Genomic DNA, 20494 nt, shown 5'->3' with positions numbered 1-20494 from the left:
TTCCCAAGAGCTTTTAAGCTTTTGGGGTTTTTTGCCCCCCCACCCCCTTTTTTTTTTTTTGAGGGAGAGGGCTTGGGAAAGAAAGAGAATAGGGATACAAGAAATCAAGGGAAGCAAAAAGATGGGTTCCCAGAAAAGATGCTGGACTCCCAGACAAGATGCATACACAAAAAACAAGGATGAGAAGGAAGTGTTTAAGCACTTTCCTTCCCTCCAATAAAGAAGCTTTGTTGCTATTTAAGCAGACCAGTTGCTCAAGCAAGTAGCTTAATAAGGCTTGTAGAGAAAACCAGTGTTACGAGGCGCTAGCTGGAAGTGGTTAAGCAAACATCAGTCAATACACAAGCTGGCTGTAACAGTGGTTCTACACACTGGTATTTCATGTTAATAGAGGGCAGGAATCACAGAAGTTAGAAAACTGTGTAGCCTAACATCTGATGACAATCAGCAAAGAAGTTATGCAGATTACTCATAATTAGTGCTGCCATTTGCTCTCAACCTCCTACTTCGTTATGGTTATTTCCACAAAAATGCATATCAATGCGTTGCTAAAATTATGGTTACAACGGTTACATCAGAGGCTTGTTTCTAAAAGTCACTCCAAATGCAATTTCGTATTAAATTGGCCAGGTAAGGTCACCCACATAACAGAAGCTAATAAAAAAAAAGTCAGCAAACAGAAGCAAAAGAATCTTGTGAATTCCACCTCTTTACTGTTTAATCTGTCAGACTGGTGAAGACAAATTGTCAATTCTGGTTTCAACTTTTTTAAATACGATTGTCACATTAGAGAAATGAAAACACAGCAAAATAAACTGTACAAAGGCAAAGTAGAATAACAAAAAATATTTTACTAAAACATAAGATTTACAGGAGATTTTCCAGACAAGCCATACAAAATGGTCACAAGCTTTTTCTTGGAGGGATTTTTCTACACTTGACAGCAGAATCACAATATTATTAGTGAAGGTGATGGATGTTTAATGTTCCCATTTTTTGTTCAAACAATGAAGCTTGTCCATCTACAGCGTCTAAGTTAGACTGGGCTAGAGGGTATATTCTAAAGTATAACTGGTTAGCTGCTTTTACCAATGCAATTAGCATCACCATAAAAAGGGAGGAGGAGCCCACAAAATGAAAACAAAAAGCCCCGCAGCTAACCCTGCCTACCTTCATTCACAGTGCTTATACTTAAACCATGATGGGAAAAATGATTAAAAGCAGAGATGTGCTGCTGCTTTCAAAAAATTTCACAACAATCCAGATGATACTTCTAGCCTCTGCTCATGCGGTACAATAGTGAATTAGGACAAGACACAGATTTGCTAATGTGCATTTAATCACCAAAGGACTGAAGATGTCTGGGCTTTTATTCTGTAATGTTTCTAAGACTGTGTCCATTAAATGCAAACAAAAAAGGAAGAGGTCTTGGCAGAACAGGAGAAGTGATGCACACTTGATGTTCAAAGCGCATTTAAATATTATTCATGGCATATAGCCTAGTCCATGCTCTGGCTGTAAAGAAAAAGAAACACATTTAAGAAAAGATGTATTTTTCGGGCCTTATTAAAGTCATTTTAAATACTTATTTTTAAAGATCACTTTTATACCACTGCTGCAAGTACACAAAATATATCAGTTCTCAGATTTTAAGTCCAATTTTGAACTCCAGCAGCTGACAACTTTTCTATATAACAGAAGTAGCCTGACTGCAGTCAATCCAAAAGCAAAAGAGGCATAATGTAGTAATTCTTTCAATCCATTACAGCCTGCAACAGAAGCAGGTATGGAAGAGATGTACCTTCCGAAACCAGATAATCTGTTCCTTAAGCTTTAGAGGAAAAGCAGTGGTGTGTACTTTTATTTTACCACAACTCCAAATTAGACACGCTTGCAATTTAAGACCATGAAAACTCAAGATAAAAGAGATCGAGAGAGCTTTTCTTCTAGCAAGCCTCACAGACTTGAAAATAGACCAACTGCAGGCACATTCAGGGTACTTGGACTATGACTGTATGCAATAATTGTTTCTGCAAGTTGCAGACATAAAACAAGAGGTCAGGATTTACATCCCCCAACCAATTAGTAACCAGCTGCTTCCTAAAACTAGGGAGAAAAAAGGTGTAAGATACATCACCTGTTTCTATGGCTTGGGCTTCATTGGTCTTCCATTGCTCAGCTACATCATTTGCTAGTGGATCATCTGGATTGGGAGCGCTTAACAAAGCCTGGATTGATAGCAGGACTGTACGAATCTGCAAAGCTGGGGACCATTTATCTGAAGAGACATTTATATCAGATGAAATACCATATTCACCATTATCTACAGAAATAGCAAGTTTCCCTCTCCCAGATTAAAGAATAGGCAAGGTATTTTTAGACAAATGAAATCTCTTTTTAGGGTCAATTTACAAGTTTCTGTACTTAATCAGATCAAAAGAAAGTAAACAAGGTAGCGCTTACCTTTCAAAATATCTAAACATATTCTTCCCAGCTTGTCTACATTAGGATGATAAATTTTGGTCATGAAACGTACTTTAGGAGCTGCCATTGGATATTCTTCTGGAAGGAATAGTTCAAGTTTAAATGTCCCACCCTCAAAGGGGGAATCCTGTGGACCTGCAATGACCACGTGAAAATAACGTGCGTTGCTTTCATCTGGCTCTGCTTTTATCCCAGGGACTGGCTCTGCCAGCAAGCGCTGGGTTTCCTAGAGGAAGAAGAAGAGGCAACAATGTAACAAATACAGTCCATTTAAAATAAACATTACCTGTACAAACTATTTTAAAAACAAGTATTCATTATGAGCTATATGCCTGTGTCGACAGAAACAATGTTAGACAAATACCTTAAAGTCACAGAACATCTGCAGAAAGCAGATGAGGATGTGGTAAACTGGTACGCATCTCTTTTCGGATCCCTCAACTGCTGTAATAATGTGTGCTTCTATAGCGCAAGGTAATTGTCCTGGTTTCAGCTGGGATAGAGTTAATTTTCTTTCCAGTAGCTGGTATAGTGTTATGTTTTGGATTTAGGATGACAAGAATGTTGATAACACACTGACGTTTTCAGTTGTTGCTCAGTAGTGTTTATACCGAGACAAGGATTTTTCAGCTTCTCATGCCCAGCCAGCAAGAAGGCTGGAGGGGCACAAGGAGTTGGGAGGGGACACAGCCAGGGCAGCTGACCCCAACTGGCCAACAGGGTATTCCATACCATGGGATGTCATGCCCAGTATATAAACTGGGGGGAGTGGGGCTGGGGGGATCACTGCTCGGGAACTGACTGGGCATCAGTCAGCGAGTGGTGAGCAATTGCATCGTGCATCACTTGTTTTGTATATTCCAATCCTTTCATTATTATTGTAATTTTATTACTGTTGTTGCTGTCATTATTAGTTTCTTCCTTTCTGTTCTATTAAACTGTTCTTATCTCAACCCATGAGTTTTACTATTTTCCCCCCGATTCTCTCCCCCACCCCACTGGGGGAGGGGAGTGAGCGAGCAGCTGCGTGGTGCTGAGTTACCAGCTGGGATTAAGCCACAACAGTAATAGATAACAATTAAGCTGTCCTCAAATTTCTTAACTTTTGATTAAACTACTGCCAAGCTTTTATTTTTTTCAATATACTTAAGAGCACTTCAAGGAATACCACAATGACAATACCAAAAGCATTTCCCGTTCCATGTGCGTATCACCACGTTTAAAGTCGCCCTAACAGACGGTAGGACACAGGCAAGTTGTTCTATAAGCAGTAAAATTAGGGAAGCCTGATTTCCTACAGAGATCTGTATTCTTTGTTGCTCAGTTCTTCTGCCTACAGCACCAGTCGCCCCTCAGGCACCACGCTGTGATCATAGCTAAGAGCTGACCATCCGTCCCGCTAAGGCACTGAGCGGAGCGACCGACCAAGTCCCGTACATCTTTTTCCCTCTCCTCTGCTGCCAGCCTTCTTATAGGCACCATTCTGCTCCTTCTTTTAAATAAGAATCCAAGGCCAAAACGGCAAAAGGACGTTAAGCAAGGGACAAGAAGTCCTGCAGAAAGAAGCCTCATTTCCTCAGGTAATTGTAGCCCCATTTCCTGCTTTTCCTCCAGCACGTTTTTACTATGTAGAGTTAATTTTTTCACCACGCTTCTGTGTTGGCTTTCACAAAGAAAAATTACCCTGTTTCTACTGATGAAAACTATAGTAACTTGTAGGTGTAATATGAATTTATTATTCCAGTTTTATAGCATATTTATTCTGTGTGTCTACAATAGCACTAATACAAGCCCAAAATAGACAGATTACCTCTACTTGGCTTAAATACATTCTTCAAACATAACTGGACTGTTACAATACTGGCATTTTGTAGCAATAAATTTACACAGCATTTAAGTGATATGGCTGTCTTGATGCAATAAAATACCACCTCACTTTAGCAAAAAATAATCAAATATATAATACAAAGAAGTGAAGTCACAGTAATTAATGCCAAAATCCAGTTATTCATCTCAAAATTGCCAAGGTCCTACAAATCATAATATTGAAGTTATTACTATGTGCATACACAAACATAAAAATAAATTTATTTGGTCTAATTCCTTGTTGTGACTACGTATTGCCTGTTTACCTACATGGGCATTAGCTGCCCATGCCACTTACACCCTTTACTGGCAGGCCATCCAAGCTTCTTAAAGCTGTCTACACTCACTTCTGCAAGCATATTTTAAATGATACACATAAATTTGTAATGCACTCAGAATTTGTATTCTGCTGGTTATTTACTTGTACAGTAATTCTGCAGAAAAGCAGTTACAACAAATGCTTAAAGCTTTAGTTCAGTGGTATGAAAGTCAGTGAGTAAGAAACTATAGATTATCCCTGTAAAAGCATAAAACATTCTCAATTTCTTCCAGCAAATTTTCAGTACGAGTGCTGCCGCAGGTAAATGGGACAGTTTGGATTTCCGCCTATGAAGGACCATATACTTACTAGAGTTTGACAGTTTTGGCAGAGGAAACAGTGTCTTATGCCAAATACAAACTAATACAGTGAGCAAACTTGAAACTAAAAAAAGAACTTAACGAAAAGACCCAATTTTTAAACTTCTTCACAGCTGCTACCACTTGGACTTTGCCAGATACACGCTAGTAGGCAAATCATGGGTTTGGTTCTTATGGGCATGCTCAAATGTAAGACTTTTTTTTTTTTAAAATATTAAGGATAACACATTTTAAGAGCTCGGCTGATCTCAGCAGCCCCTAGCCCCCACTCAGTCACTCTGGTCCCCAGACTGCCTCCCTAGTTATGCCAGTATGCTGACGGTAACCATACTGGGCAGCCAATCCTGGCTTAAAATAACCCAGAATCAGCAGTTCTCTGGCAGCAGCATCAGCACTTCTACCTGCCAGCATAACTGAGGGAGCAATGCCTGACTGCGAGCAGCACATTCTGCCACTAAAAACCATTTGTCAATAAACAATGAGAGAGCCCATGTATGAGAAAAACGATTCTTTTAATTGAGGTACCGCATTATACTGAAGGGGCTTTACCACTGCTCGCACGTCGTCATGTTCAGATAGCCCTTGATGCTTCTACATTATGTGGATGCAGCTATCTTGCTATGAAACACCACAGAAAAGGGGCGCGCAAAGAAAAACATTTATGCTGCATACAGCTACACCAGTGCTGAGGCTACTCAGAACCCATTCGGGCCCCCTGTGGAACATTAATATTAGATGAAAAATGCTTCAAGCAAGCACGCCTCACTTCCTGCACTGCGCATGGAGCTCCACCGCTGTTGGCATAATTGAAGCTCTTTTCAAACACAGATGAGGAGGAATACTTGCAAGAAATCTGTGAGGGAATTGGTTGACACTCATCTTTCATACCCACCAGGCTCTGATGCAGCCATCATGCTGATAGCAAGCACCAGGCTAATACTGTTTTATGCAAAAGCTGAGAAGCATCTTCAGTTCAGAAAAGGCATCTTTTTAAAACAGTATAATACAGACAAGCTTGTTAGACTATGAAAAACACAAGAAAGATGCCATTTATTAAAAGAATGTGAAATGTTTATATGTAAATACATCAACACCACCTGCTAAATTCTGACAGGAAATAAGGCTTTTGCCCTTCGATTATGAAGGAATTTATATCTTCAATATATTTTGAAGGAAACTATGGAAAAGGAACAGAAACAGAGAAATTAATTAAAAAGTTAAGTTTTAAGGTCTAAGCATATAAAATGCTTAAACATACATACAAGTAGGTCCAGTTCTAAGATGATATCAGGGACTTGACTTCCACATTTTACAGTAAGATGGCCAGTTAAAGACATGCTGATACAAAAATCATTTTCATTTGCTGTAAGACTTGGAGAAATAAGTCATATTTGAAAGAAACAGTTGTCAGTATACAGGGCAACACTAGGCACCAGATCAGGAAACTGAACTGGTTAAAGCTTTTGGGGGGTTTGGGGTTTTTTTAGTGTACATTACGCCCCCCCCCCCCCCCCAAAAAAAAAACAAACCACCCCATCCCCAAACCTGTAAGTCACCCACAAGAGAGTCATGAGATGTGGACTCAATCTACAAACACGGAAATGTTTAACTACATGTTGATCTTATTTTGTAGTTTTGTATTACTTCCCCTGGAGAATGGTTGCCCAATGAAAAACAGCATCTTAAAGATGTTAAAGTATATAAATCGATTCTAATTACGCTTTTAACTTCGCACCTTTTTGAACTAATCAGGAAGATCAAGCGTATGCAATACTCCACTTTCCAGTACCTTTGTAGGCAAAATCTTTCTAATAGTTTTTTAGCTGAGAAAGTGAGTTTTGTGCAATCTGCTACTTCCCCATTTCTCCCCAAAACTCCCTTCGAATCCTTTGTCCAATTTCACCTTTTCTGTACATTTTGTAAGCTGGCAGTGGCTAAGACGGAAACCAAGCTCAGTGCTACTGAAGAAAAAGACATGAGGAACTCTGGTATTACATGCTGTTTGGCCAGTTTATTCCAACCAAGTATGTACTATTCTTGCCTGACAAAAAAACCTGCCAATAAGGATAAAAAGAGCTGGGACACCCAAATATTAACATGCTAAAGGGAAAAAAGGACAAATTCACAGAAAACCAGGTTTTGCAGTTCCGTCACTCACAATAAATGTTTTTACAATAAAGCAGTTAATTTTGTCTTCATGGGAATACAACTTTCCATCAAGTAAGTGTTCCAGAACAGCACTTCATAGTATTTCTTATTAGCTCTCCTCTAGCATACTGAAGTAAGTTTTACAGACGGTATTTCAGGACATATTTTGAGCTCTAAAGCTCTTAATGAAGCATCCCATGCTGCCGTAGGCAGTTATTTCTATTTGTCATACTCTGCAATGTTTTTAGATTGAGATGTCTTCTCGCTCCTGCTTTTACTCCACTTTTTCCAATTCCAAGCTAATGTCATAATTTCCATTGACTAAAGAAATAAAAATAAACCCAAAATGAAGATACATGCCAGTCAGTACTTTAAAAGAAAACAAAAAACACAAAACTATCATTCACAACCAGTTATGCCCCCCACAATTTTATCTTTCTTATCTTTAATTAAGTGGTTAAAAAACACAGAACTGTTGAAGGTGTTTTGACAAGCAAAAGCAGAGCTGTTCTTATTAACACAGGTGGCCTGAAGTACAGTGACAGATGATATGGATGGGACAGATGGTGTAGCTGACATTCTGCATAGCTATTCTTCTATGAAGACATTAAATTGAAAACTAATTGTAGCCGAGGGGGGAGAAACCCTCAACCTGTTTTTACAGTAACCTGTGAGGACAAGAAGCCTCAGGAAGAGAGTGCTGTGATCTTTAGAAGAGACCAACAGAGCAGGAGGTGGGATGAAGGTTTTTTGGGTTGCCAAGACTGAGAGAAGCCATGCAAACATCCAAGATTGATTTGCAGGGGGTATGTTTCATTCTTTGAGCTTTTGCTTGGTTATCCTGCTTTCAGTGGAAGTAGGAAAAAAAAAAAGTTACTGAAAAGCAGACATAACCACCGGGATTCTTCTGGTTCATACAGCCAGAACAAGACAGAGCCCTTCTTTAAGGAAGGGAACTGAACAACCCAGAAGATGCTTCCATACAGACATGCACAAAAATCGATTGTTAGAGCACATGGAGAAATGAACAAGCATACAAAGAAGGAATCCATTTAATCACTTCCAGTCTTGCAGAAGTGTTTATAAAAGCCTCAAGCTGCCAAGGCCTCAGTCAAAGCAACCAAAAAAAGATTTCTGTGTGCTACATTTTTGAAAAACAAAAACGTACTTCAGAAGTCTTACTTGCTATCAACAGACTAAGGCAGGATCAAACAGTGGCATACTGGCAAATAACTACAATCAGAAAACTCATGTATGCAAGCATTTGTAAAAAAAAAAAAAACCCAAACATTATTTCTTACATAGCAGAGCCACTGCAGCTGAACTGAAATCTCTAAAGCTTCACCTGTCTGACACAAGACCACTCCAGTACAGAAGGAACAAATTACTGCATGGGATTAGACAATTTTTAAAGCGTCTTCATTGCTTTTTAGAAGGGAGTACTATATTCTTTGCTTGGAAAAACAATTGCAATTCCATTCCCTGTACTATGGCAATAGTTAATTGCCACAAATTTCACACTGCCTGCCAAGAGATGTGGCTAAAAAAGAACAAATCAATATCTAGCACCTACAAAATACAGGAACTTTAAGGCTACTGTATGAAGGCCACTAGAATTTAAGAAAGAAGCTTGCTTGCAAAGTCAGCACAAACTAGCGCAAAGAAGAGATCCAAGCTCCATGTCTTCAGCCAAATTTGGTTTGCTTAGCAATTCAGCTGTCTGCATGCTCAGTTTCCTGATACCCCAGTTTTCTTATTTCATATTGAATATTACTGCTATACAGTTACCTTCAATAAGTAAAAAATTCTACATATTAATCCACAAGTTAAATACAGTAGTCTTTAGTAGTAGTGAGATGTTATAATTGAAGGAATACACTTTCTAACAAAATCTAACATGGTCTTATGCTCTACACAGTCCTTTAATATCAGCTGTGAAGTCACCTGGTGAAATTCCTAAAATCCATTAGAAAAAAGGGAGCTTAAAGAAATCCCAACACCTTACAAAGCCTGAACATTTTAAGCTGATAAATGAACGGCCACTACAGAAAGGAAGAAAAAAAAGCTGTGCTGCCTTTCCATTTCAGCCTATTATGCACCTTCACTTTTGCCCATATAGCTGTCTCTCAACCTCATGGTGAAACATAGCATGTAGCCAATCTGGAAGAAAAAAGGAAAAAAAAAAATCATGCAAGAGAGAAGAGTCCCTGATGCAGTTCACCACATGTCTACACAAACAGCTGTGCCAACAAAAAGAAGGGTGCAAACACGTGCTGTCAGAAGGGTGGGAGAACAGACTGCTCCTTTTGGTGAAAGGGCTGGTTTAAAGAGTTGAGACTGCAGCATTAATCACAGTGAGATACTAGCGTAACAGATTACTATTCTGTAACCAACCTAAAATGGAAATACAGAGACTAGCTCCTCATTCCAAAGGAAGAAGCTTAACTACCAACGGAGCCAATTTCAGTAACAGATGGTAAACTGCTAAATTAAAGTCTTCATCCATCTATAAAAGTCTTAAACACCAAAGACTCTGTATATCTTCTTACTTGTTAGAAACAGTTATCTAGCAACCTTTTATAGTGTTGAGACTACAGAAAAGCATCTTTATGGCTAGCAGCTTTATGCTAGTACCTTGAAAAGAGAGAGATAACATCATTAAGACTTTCAGAGGTCAACACAGCTGTGATAAAATTATTCTGGAACTTCAAACCAGAAAACAATAAGGCCTCTTATGCAAAGAGAAAATATTGCAGGTCTTAGAGCTCTTAAATATTTAAAATGGCGCCATACCACATCTTTATGCAAAGTCTCAGGGGAATGATTCCTTCCTTGTATTTTCGGCAGCACATTTACTAGCTCAATTCTCTATGCAGAAGTCAAGTAATTTACCTTCAGCATCACCTACTAAGATGGCGGTTACACCCCTACAACTTTGTCAGGCCAAGGCAAGGTACAAGCCCTCTCTGATCTACTTCAGACAGTGAAAAAATGTAGGTAACGTCCACCTTTACCTGTAGGTTCAACTAACCCTAGGTGGCTTTATTCTGAACAGATCAGGGAAGACAGATGATGGATTAGTATCTTCGTCTTACTTAATAAGACTTAATCTGCAACAGGAATTACAGCTCACAGCTCAACTCCCAATGCTTATTGCTGCCCCCTTTCCAGAAATCACCATCCTGCAAATCTACTGAGAAAGTAAACCCTGTCAGCATTCCCAATTCAACTCAGGAAAAGTGAGCTGGGCTCTCTTAACTAGATCTTTAACCCAAAAAACCACTAACTGACAGCATACAAGCTCCGCTGCCATCTAACAGAGGACAGTAACTTCCAACAGAAACTGATGAACAGTTGGCATTGGCTGTCAGTGAAAGCATCTTCCACCAGTACAAATGAAGGAAATCTGAACAATCTCTTGGTAAGTTTCTTCCATAGGTGCTACAAGCAAGGGTCTCCTAACAGCTGCCTAAAAAACAAAACTTCTTTGGTAGCCTTGGCCATTTATAAAAGGAACAATAGGATGCCATGCTGCATGAATAGTCCCAAGATGGCCTAGAAGAAAGTTAATGGTAAAACGAAAGAGGCATCCAGATTGAAAGAAACACACATCATCTTGCCTCACTTCTTTGGGGCATAAAACTTGTGTTTGGTATGGTCTAATTTAACTGCATAACCATCTAGGCATACATACAGGGTGTAGGTAGCAGGGGGGCTCCAGGGGTGGCCTCTGTGGGAAGGGGCCAGGGGCTGCACTATGCCAGAGACAGCCAGCTCCAACTGACCTGCTGCAGGGCACAGCTGAGCCCATCAGCCAAGCTGGTGGCACATCTGGGAAAATGTATTTAAGAAAGGACAGAAAGCATCACACAGAATAGTGAGGGGGGGGGGGGGGGGGGGAAGAGTAAGCAAACCTGGCATGAACACCAAGGTCAGAGAAGAAGGGTGAGGAGGCAAGATGCTTCAGGCACCAGAGCAGAGATTCCCTACAGCCCATGGAGGACCAGAGTGGGGCAGACATCCACGCTGCAGCCCATGGAGAGGACCATGCTGGAGCACAGGAAAAGCATGAGGAGGAGGCAACAGCAGAGAGGAGCTGTTACACGCTGAGCACAAACTCCCATTCCCCTGAACCATCAGGGACAGGGGAGGTAGAGGAGTCAGGAGTGAAGGACTGCAGCTGAGCGTGGGAAAAGGGGGGCAAAGGTGCTGTTTTCATTTTGCCTTTGTTTCTCACCATCCAACTCTATTTTACTTGGCAATAAATTAATTAATCTTCCCCAAGTCGAGTCTATTTTGCCCATGATAGCAATTGGTAAGCAATCTCCCTGCCTTTGTCTCAACCCGTGAGCTTTTTCCATCTTATTTTCTCCCCCTGCCTGGTTGAGAGAGTGGCTGGGTGGGCACCTGGCAGCTGGCCAAGGTCAACCTGCTATAGCATAAATCCAAAGGTAACTTTTAATCTGAAATGTGTTTATACTGTTGTATCCAGAAGCACTTTTAGAGAGGATGTGGTAGACAGTTTCAGACTTCACAGATGATACTGCAAATTAAGAGTTTTTCAAAAGAGATGACAGACTTAAAATGAAAGCCACTAGCTCCATTTTCTGCTATAGTTGAAATGATAACACTTATCACTTGGAGGGTACCACATATACCAATTTATGTGGGAGAAGATGTGATGAGGAAAAAGAGATATCTTTCAGTTTGAGTGATTGCTCATCAGTCTCTTCAATATTTGCTTCCTAGGAGAGATCAGACATTTGCCGCCAAGTCCTCCAGGAAGATTTCTAAAGCAGATGAAAAGTCACTACCGATAGCAAAAAGCAAAGAGTTTTTTAAAAAAAAAAAAGTTACACCTAAGTTCCACTCTCAATGACTAAAAATTAGTGCAAGTCCTTTATCTCATTCTTCACTCGCTTCAGCTGTTGACTTTACAAGTGAGTCAAAGTGCTTTTCTCCCCACCATTTCAGCCTGGTTCTCAGTCCTTCTTGATTAACTTTGCTCACATCTGTAACTACCTCCACCTTTTCCTTTCCTCACAAAATGCAAGGGTTTGCCCAAATGGGAAGCCCTAACTTCTCAGCAGCAGCGCCAATTTGTACAGTCACCATTCCATGCACCCCTTTCATCAGCCCAAGTGTTTGCAAAGTCAAACAACAACTGAGATCACAGAACTGATCTGGCTTAAGAAATAACCTTTACTGCAGAGCTCTGAGCCACATCCCTCCCTCAGTCCAAGTTCACTGCATTTTGTTCCAGCCCAGGCTAAATCTGTTTGTACAGTAAGGGTGTTCAACATGAACCACAGGCTAATCACCTTGAGAACTTCTAGTTAATGTAACTTAACTAGGTGGTAACTTTTCCACCTTGTACTGGCTCTCTGCCAAAAACACAGAAGTACACCACCAACTTTAGCATTTGAATTCAGACTACATACAGCATACATTTGTTTCTTATTTTTATTCTGATTGCAGGAAACCCTTGCCAGCTACCAGCACCATTACCTTCCAACTACATCTAATAGTTTGGATTAATCTGGGGACATGAAATAGAAACTAAAGGTTTCAGCTGCATAGGGCAAAACTTAAAGCAGCATATTGGCACACAGACAAGTTATAATTACTTGCCAAATGATAATTCTTTCCTGTTCTGTCAGAGTGGGATAAGGGGGAAGATCACACTGATCTCCTTCACCAAGAACTGGTAAGTTGCACAGAAGAAAGTAAACCACATGCATGTTTTTGCTTTGATTTTTGAGGGGGAGGCAACAGGAGAAAGTGGAACATATCAGTCAAAACTGTCTTCTACACATAGGGATAAAGCTGCCTCAGAAAACCACAAAGACTCAATTCAAAAATTTTATAACAGTACATCACGTTTTGGCACAAATTCTTCCAGGGTCTATCAATTCATTAGCTACAATTATGTAAAGAACTGGCTATAACCAGCATTACTGAAAATAAATTGGTTACCTAAGTAGATGTCATATTGTCAGAGAGATTTCAGAATGTTTAGATTAAAATTGTATCACTGTAAAACAACTACATCAGAGAAAGTCCTGAATGTAACATCTGCCTTTTAGGAAAAAAAAGAATTAGCAATAAAGCCCGCTAAACTGTAAAGCAAAGGTCAAATATCATAAATAGAAGGCTGCGCTTGTGGTTTCCAGTAGCTGGCCTCTGCACGAATTCTTCTCTTCCTTGCCATATAATCCCCAAGTGTCAGCATCCCACATGCCTCTGCTTCCTGGACTGGGTACTGGCCTAACATCTCTGTACACTAATGCTTCCACCACCCTGCGGGTTCCCAGACCTCACCACCAGCCCTGACTGTACCTACCCCTGCAAAAAAACAGCAAGAAAATGTTCTGAGCGTCAACATGTCAAAGGCATCAGCTGTGAAAAAAGAATGAACAGAACAATGGTACAGTAGATTTAGAAACCATTAACTAGTACTCAATCTACAGACAATTGTCCAGCAACTTGAAACTACAGCTCTGCTAAGCAAGTACCGCGAACTCTGGATCGCTCACCATCTTCCCTCGTGCACTTCTGGTTCTCCAGTTCCCATCACCACACAATTTTAACCACTGCAAAGTCACTTACAGTGAGATGAAGACAAATGCACTCCAGGTAAGAGCGCCTTCCCAGAAATAAAAAAAAAAAAAAACCCAAACAAAAAAAACCCAACCAAAAAAACCACCAGAATCTACCCACTCTTGAAAGACCTTGTTGCCAAACAACAGTAACATGAAGAGGGGTATTTTTAAGGTCAGCATCACTCTCCCCTGAGAATGACCTTGTTCTCAAATTTTCCACAGCAGATTACAGGATTTTGGAACTGTGAAGCTGAGATCCTATGCAAATTCCTGGAGGATTATCTATGCACTAACACAGATCAAGCTTTTCATGGTGCATCTCCAGCTATAGTAAAGTGAGGCATAACTAAATTCACTAATCTAAGAGTGTAAACCATTCCTGCAGTTATACTGATGGAACACATTTGCATTAGAGTCTTGCATTAATATATAGTGCAGAGTCAACTATCAAAGTGTGGTTAAAGCAAACAATAAATCATAGAGAACTTCTGTCCAAATGCCATCTGTATTGGGTTTGCATGGCAAGGTTTTGGTAGCAGGGGAGCTACAGGGGTGGTTTCTGTAAGCAGCTGCTAGAAGCTTCCCCCACATCCGACAGAGCCAATGCCAGCCGGCTCCAAGACGAACCCGCCGCCAGCCAAGGCTGAGCCCATCAGCAACGATGGTAGTGCCTCTGGCAGAACATATTTAAGAAGGGGAAGGAAAAAAACCAAACAAAAAACAACTGGATGGCAGCAGCAGCCAAAGAGAGGAGCGAGACTTTGCAAGAGAAACAACCCTGCAGACACCAAGGTCAGTGCAGAAGGAGGGGGAGGAGACGCTCCAGGTATTAGAGCAGAGATTCCCCTGCAGCCCGTGGGGAAGACCACGGTGAGGCAGGCTGTCCCCCTGCAGCCCAGGGAGGTCCACAGGGGAGCAGATCTCCACCTGCAGCCCGGGGAAGACCCCACGCCGGAGCAGGTGGATGCCCAGAGGAGGCTGTGACCCCATGGGAAGCCCGCGCTGGAGCAGACTCCTGGCAGGACCTGTGGCCCCGTGGAGAGAGGAGCCCACACTGGAGCAGGTTTGCTGGCAGGACTTGTGACCCTGTGGGGGGACCCACGCTGGAGCAGGCTGGGCCTGAAGGACTGCAGCCCGTGGAAGGGACCCACGCTAAAGCAGTTCATGAAGAACTGCAGCCCGGGGAAGGGACCCACTCTGGAGCAGTTCGTGGAGGACTGTCTCCTGTGGGAAGGACCCCACACTGGAGCAGGGGAAGAGTGAGGAGTCCTCCCCCTGAGGAGGAAGGAACGGCAGAGACAACATGTGATGAAGTGATCGTAACCCCCATTCCCCGTCCCCCTGCACCGCTAAGGGGGAGGAGGTAGAGAGATCAGGAGTGGAGTTGAGCCGGAAAGGAGGGAGGGGTGGTGGGAAGGTGTTTTAAGGTTTGGCTTTATTTCTCATTATCCTACTCTGATTTGATTGGTCATAAATTAAACTAATTTCCCCAAGTCGAGGCTGTTTTGCCCATGATGGTAATTGGCGAGTGATCTCTCCCTGTCATTCTCTTGACCCACAAGCCTTTCATTATATTTTCTCTCCCCTGTCCAGCTGAGGAGGGGAGTGATAGAGCAGCTTTGGCGGGCACCTGGCATCCAGCCAGGGTCAACCCACCACAACATCTATGCCAAAATTTGCCATTTACTTCTCACTATTAACCTACCAGTCACATGTAACTATGAAAGTGTGTTTTTGTTTTGTACTATTACACAAAACAAATTTTAATGATACACTGAAAGCCATGCAAACATGTACAGACATGTACAGTATAAAACAACTGCATGCAAAGCAATAAAAAAATCGATTAGCATCAGTACTTAGAAAGCTTGGTGTACTGTAGATTTGTACCCTAAAGTTGCTCAAGTATTATACAAGAAGGTGGTCCAAACAAGATTTTTGCCTCTAGTTGGATTATTTGCTGTTTTTTTCCTCAGTTTTTATTCTTTAGTGTCTATTGAAAGCTTCTTTAAGGAAAAGGCTGTGGAAAGTTAACAGTGTCCTCCTTAAGATCTTTTATTAAGACTCCTATGTTTTCCTTTTAAAACTGGTACCTTGGTTTAACTTGAAAGTTTTCTTACCCTCTGGGCCTGAGCCACCTCAGCCTCCCTCCCACACCTCCACAAAGGATCTGTCCTGCCAAACTCCAGGCTTCCAATACCTGCCCCTACAGCCCTCCCACTACCACAGCCAGGCTATGCTATACTAGTCACCGGGCAAGAAGACTCAATGAGGGACGCAAAGTAGCATATGTATTACCTTCCTACATTTGTTGGGGAGGCTGAGGGAAGGTGGTTTTAAGAAGAACAGCACAAAAAAAACCTCTGAAACTTCCCAAAATTTTCACCCTTCTGTCAAATCTGAAGTTATCCACAAGATTCAAACAGCATACAAAGGGCAGAAAGACATCACAAAGACCAAATATACAGCTTCTCTGACAAACGCCAAGGAACAGCACTGTCCAGAAGTAATGTTTTCTATGCCTAACCACCATCCAAACAAATGCAAAATACCGTGAAAAAGTATTAACTTTGCCTCCAGTCTTTCCTATTTAAATTTTTTATCCAGGAAATCAAAATATGGCTGGAAACGTCAGAGAAATCAAAAAGTAATGGCGACTAAAATTTTCACATGGAGACATGATGTCCACGCCGCAGAAGCCTATAGCTTCCAAGACAAAGTGAGAAACTTCAAGTTAGCTGCCAGTAATGCTGTTTAAGAACTTCTAGAAAGTTTCAGAAGTTGCAGACTAACTACCTGATTTATATTTTAAAACACATATAAAGCCGATTATACTGACCTCTAACACAGAACACTGTAGGTGCCTATCACCACATACACCATTAGAATCTCCATAAAACCTCCCAGAAATTTTACAATTTGAGGCAGCATTTTACAACTCAGCAGTCCAAACGTTACCCAGATTCTTGAAAAATACTGCAAGCAGGAGTTCACTAGCAGCAACGTGGAAATAGCTTCTCGCAGTAAACAGCAAGGAAGGAATATCTCAGACAACACCATGCTACCACACAGGGGAGGAAATCAAAGCCTCAGTAATTTAACACTGATAAATTCGTTAATAAAAAAAAAAATTGAAGGAATCTCAGATACTGCTTCAGATGGTTTACTTCATTATACGAGCAGCTGCAGTAACAGAAGCGCTACTAACAACTGGCTACATAGTTAACACATAGACCTGGACATCAAATTATGAATGATGTGATCACTGCAGCAGTGAAAACAGCAGAAAAAACATCTGAAAAGATGACACGAGGCAGTGTTGCCCATCCCATTCAGATATACCAACAGCACTTGACACGGCAATGAGGTGGTTTGAATGTCAGCCAAAAAAAAAAAATCAGATGCAATTCAACTCCTTACTCGACTGGAGCTACGTGACTTTGCAACACTGGAGAGAATTGGTGTAATAAGGACTTGAAAGTAAAAATCTCTGGGCTTATTTATTGTGTATACTGCAAAGGCTTGCTTTTTAATACTGTGCAGTAGGAAAAAGGTTTACAGCATCAAAAACACAAATCTTTGTAAATGTGCCGTACCGCATTTTTATTTTATCTTACATTAATAGATTTTTCTTGTCAAGGTGATTCTCAGAGGACCCTTGGTTTTGGACTATTGAAGAAAATAAAAATTCCTCTTCTCTATTCACAAGATAGAAGGTTTTCCAATTCTGATTATACCTTTAAAGATTCAAAACTATATCACCATTTTCTACTCATCATTTGTGATGTGCTAACACTAAGTCATAGCTCTAAAGCAAGTCATCTCTTGAGCTTACAGATCATCCCCCACCTCCTTTCTTTAAAGTCTGTCTTTCTAAGTAATCTCAGGACAGCAAACCAGGAGTAATTCTGTATCTTCCATAACAACTGCTTTGCAACATCTATACTGTCACCTTTTAATTGAATTTGGGGAAAGTATTGGCAATATAGAGCTCTCTGCTGAGACAAGGAAAGCTACTGCTCTCCTACTGGGCTAGATGACAGCCTGCACATAGCGAAAAAGCAGGCTGAGGAGTACAGGGCCGCTAGTCAACCTGAGAGCCAGGCCATCTGCCAGCAGTCGGTCAAGACGAGGAACGCCAACTGCATTTCGAGCAGTTAGCTAGATTCTGTACTTCATTACAGTCCAAATATGCACTCCTATCCCCCATCAGCCATCGACAGTCTCCCTCGGATGACAACACAAAGGGTACATGTGGATCAAAGGGAAGTCTTTTCCTAATAGTAACCTAAGCCAGTTATTTATCGTCAAATTTATTACTGTGAGTAAAGAAAATCAGATCATCTTGTTATTGGAGTTATTTCACCTTTCTACAGCTCTTTTCTTTCCTCTCTCTCTCCCCCGCTTCCATTTCCTTTCCTGATCTTTCAAATTCTCACTAGCAGCAGAGTTCATTCCCTCTCCTCCCTCTAAGGCAACCAGCAACAGGAAATTTAACTCCAACATCAAGATTGGCAGGATAGAAAAGGTCAAAACAATTCTCATTTGAGACTCCTGAAGATTCAAGCAGGCATATTTCTAGGTCTGCACCTCTGCAGCTGCGGTATTGCAAAATATGACTTTGCATGTTTTTGAGATTGTAGTAACTAGTCAGACTCAAGTCCTGGACCATATGCACATCTGGCAACCTAACGCACGCACAGCACAGGAGCTAAAGAATTGGTCATCTAACACAACTGATCCAAGATTGAAAAGCTCTAGACCGGCTGCAGGGGACTTATAAAGTATACATGGAAATACACAACCCACCGTACACACCACCCTGTAACAGATAATAATCCCCAAAACTCTTAAGGGGGATCTTCCGGAGGAAATCTGAAGTTTCTAGGTCTCTCTTCTACTGCCCTCCACCTCCCCTTTCCAGGAGGAGAAGAAACATTCCCATGCCATCACACATCTTTGAAGTGAGTCGTGGGAATTGCTCCAGGTTTTTTCTAGAAAAACATGAAAAAAACAAAAGTGCCAAGAAGGAAATTTATGCCCCAGCTTACAAATGGGTGCGCTCCTTGGTTGTATTCAGGGGAACTGTCACGAGCTATTAAAAAAATTTAACACGGACACCAGCCTCATAACTGAGGCCTTACCTCAACTCTGTGATGAATACCAGTTCCACTGTATTATGAATCAGTGCTCCCTCTCACACCTGAAATATACTCAGCTTTGCATGCTGCGCACTCAGGCAGCTGGACAAGCATCAAACTCATTCTGTAGGATTTGTCTTCGTTATTTTTACTGCTTACAATTGTGAATGGTAATCACAGCTTAGTCTGTTTCACACAAGATAAATGCTACTCCTGCCTTATTGTTTGTTACCTCATCTCCTCTGTCACCTATTAGATAACTTGACTTTTTAGAGAAAACCTAGTTTTATTTTTGCATCCACTATTTAACATATCCTACACTCGGGTGTTTTACAATGGTTGCCAACATCCCGTGCTCAACCAAGAGGGCTTTACAGCGTTATAGAATGTCACGAATAACAAGGGTGCTGTTATTTCCTGTGAGGGCTAACGAACCTTACTGGAATCACTTAGCAACTTTTGTAAAAGGAGTGATCACCAGCTTGAGGCCTTCAATTCACACCACTTGCAAATCCAGTGGGAGACAGCAGCCCAGCACAAACATCCACGCCAGCCCCAGGACCCAGCTACCCTTGGATAGCGCGCAACGCAGCCACCTGTATCTCTGCTGAGAGACTCCAAATCATTCAAGCTTTAAACCTGAAGTTGCCCATGGAGGGGGGGGGGGTCAGGCGAAAGCACCCCGAAGTTGACAGCCCTCACGAAGCCCGGCAGACGAAAGCCAAAGCAAGACGCCGAACCGCCACCCTCAGGGCCGACAGCTCGGGGGCCAGGTACCGCGTACCGCTCGCCCCGCTCGAACCCAGATTCAACTCCTCGCTGCCTTCTGTCCCTCCCCGCAACCGGGGGACGAAAAAACCCGACCACCGCCGCGCTCCCCCGGGCCCGAACACGGCGAGGGCTGCGCCGGGAGCCGGAGGGGGGGGGGGAACCGGGGCCAGCGCTGCCCGTCTGCGGGCAGAAAGCGGCGGGGGGGTACGGAGAGAGGGTTGCTCCGCTGCCTTCCAAGCTGCGGGCCCCAGGAGGGGCGAACAGACACCCCACGGAGGCCGACGGCCGAGGCCGTGAGGCACCACCGCCGCCGCCCGGGCGGGCCCGCTCCCGCCCGCCACCCCCGTTCCCCAGCCTCTCCCGGGACACCAAGGTCCCACTCAGCTCCCACGGCGGCCGGGTCCGCGTGTGCGTGTCCCCCACCTCGCCGGGCTGAGGAGGAGGCCTGCGAGCGGCCCTGCCCCCGCGCGGCCCTACCGCCGGCCACCGGAAGCAGCGCCCCGACCCCGGCCCGCAAAGAGAGAACCGGCCCGGCCCGGCCGCTCTTCTCCCCCCCCCCCCCGCCAACCTCTCCCCGCTCCGCTTTTCCCTCGGCGGGTAGCGGCCAGCGGAGAAGCAGGCGCGGATACCTTGATGATCCTGCGGGGCAGCCCGGCCATCTTGTCTCGTCGGGGTTGCAGGCTCGCGGGCTCTGCCTCCGCTCCGGGGCTCGCGCGCAGCCGGAAGGAGTCCGCCCCGCGCTTCCGGTGGCGCCGCCCTGAGGGCGCGGAACGCCGGGCAATGTAGGCCGCGCCTCCGTATGTCGGGACAGGCCGCTCGGCGACGACAGCCCGCCGCTCTTTT

The 20494-nt window shown here is 42.8% G+C and overlaps 1 protein-coding gene across 1 annotated transcript; it reads right to left on the bottom strand.

Moving 5' to 3' along the window:
* Positions 1-831: 831 nt before the first annotated feature.
* UBE2N (ubiquitin conjugating enzyme E2 N) lies at positions 832-20412 on the bottom strand. Its single transcript, XM_075057875.1, has 4 exons — positions 20281-20412; positions 2464-2710; positions 2138-2278; positions 832-1515 (listed from the first exon to the last, which is right to left on the bottom strand). The coding sequence occupies exons 1-4, from the start codon at positions 20308-20310 to the stop codon at positions 1475-1477; spliced, it is 459 nt and encodes a 152-aa protein (XP_074913976.1). The 5' UTR covers positions 20311-20412; the 3' UTR covers positions 832-1474.
* Between the last annotated feature and the right edge of the window lie 82 nt (positions 20413-20494).

Source organism: Buteo buteo, chromosome 26 (assembly GCF_964188355.1).
Source record: "Buteo buteo chromosome 26, bButBut1.hap1.1, whole genome shotgun sequence".
Classification (NCBI taxonomy): domain Eukaryota; kingdom Metazoa; phylum Chordata; class Aves; order Accipitriformes; family Accipitridae; genus Buteo; species Buteo buteo.
This window is presented reverse-complemented; position numbering and strand designations above follow the sequence as displayed.

What these genes read in the sequence shown, in the direction of transcription:
- UBE2N (XM_075057875.1), bottom strand. Translation starts at nt 20,310, where the DNA reads ATGGCCGGGCTGCCCCGCAGGATCATCAAG. An exon ending in ATGTTTAGATATTTTGAAAG is followed by an intron (nt 2,279 to 2,463) that starts GTAAGCGCTACC and finishes ATGTCTCTTCAG; the next exon opens with ATAAATGGTCCCCAGCTTTG. An exon ending in AGCCCAAGCCATAGAAACAG is followed by an intron (nt 1,516 to 2,137) that starts GTGATGTATCTT and finishes TTTTCTTTACAG; the next exon opens with CCAGAGCATGGACTAGGCTA.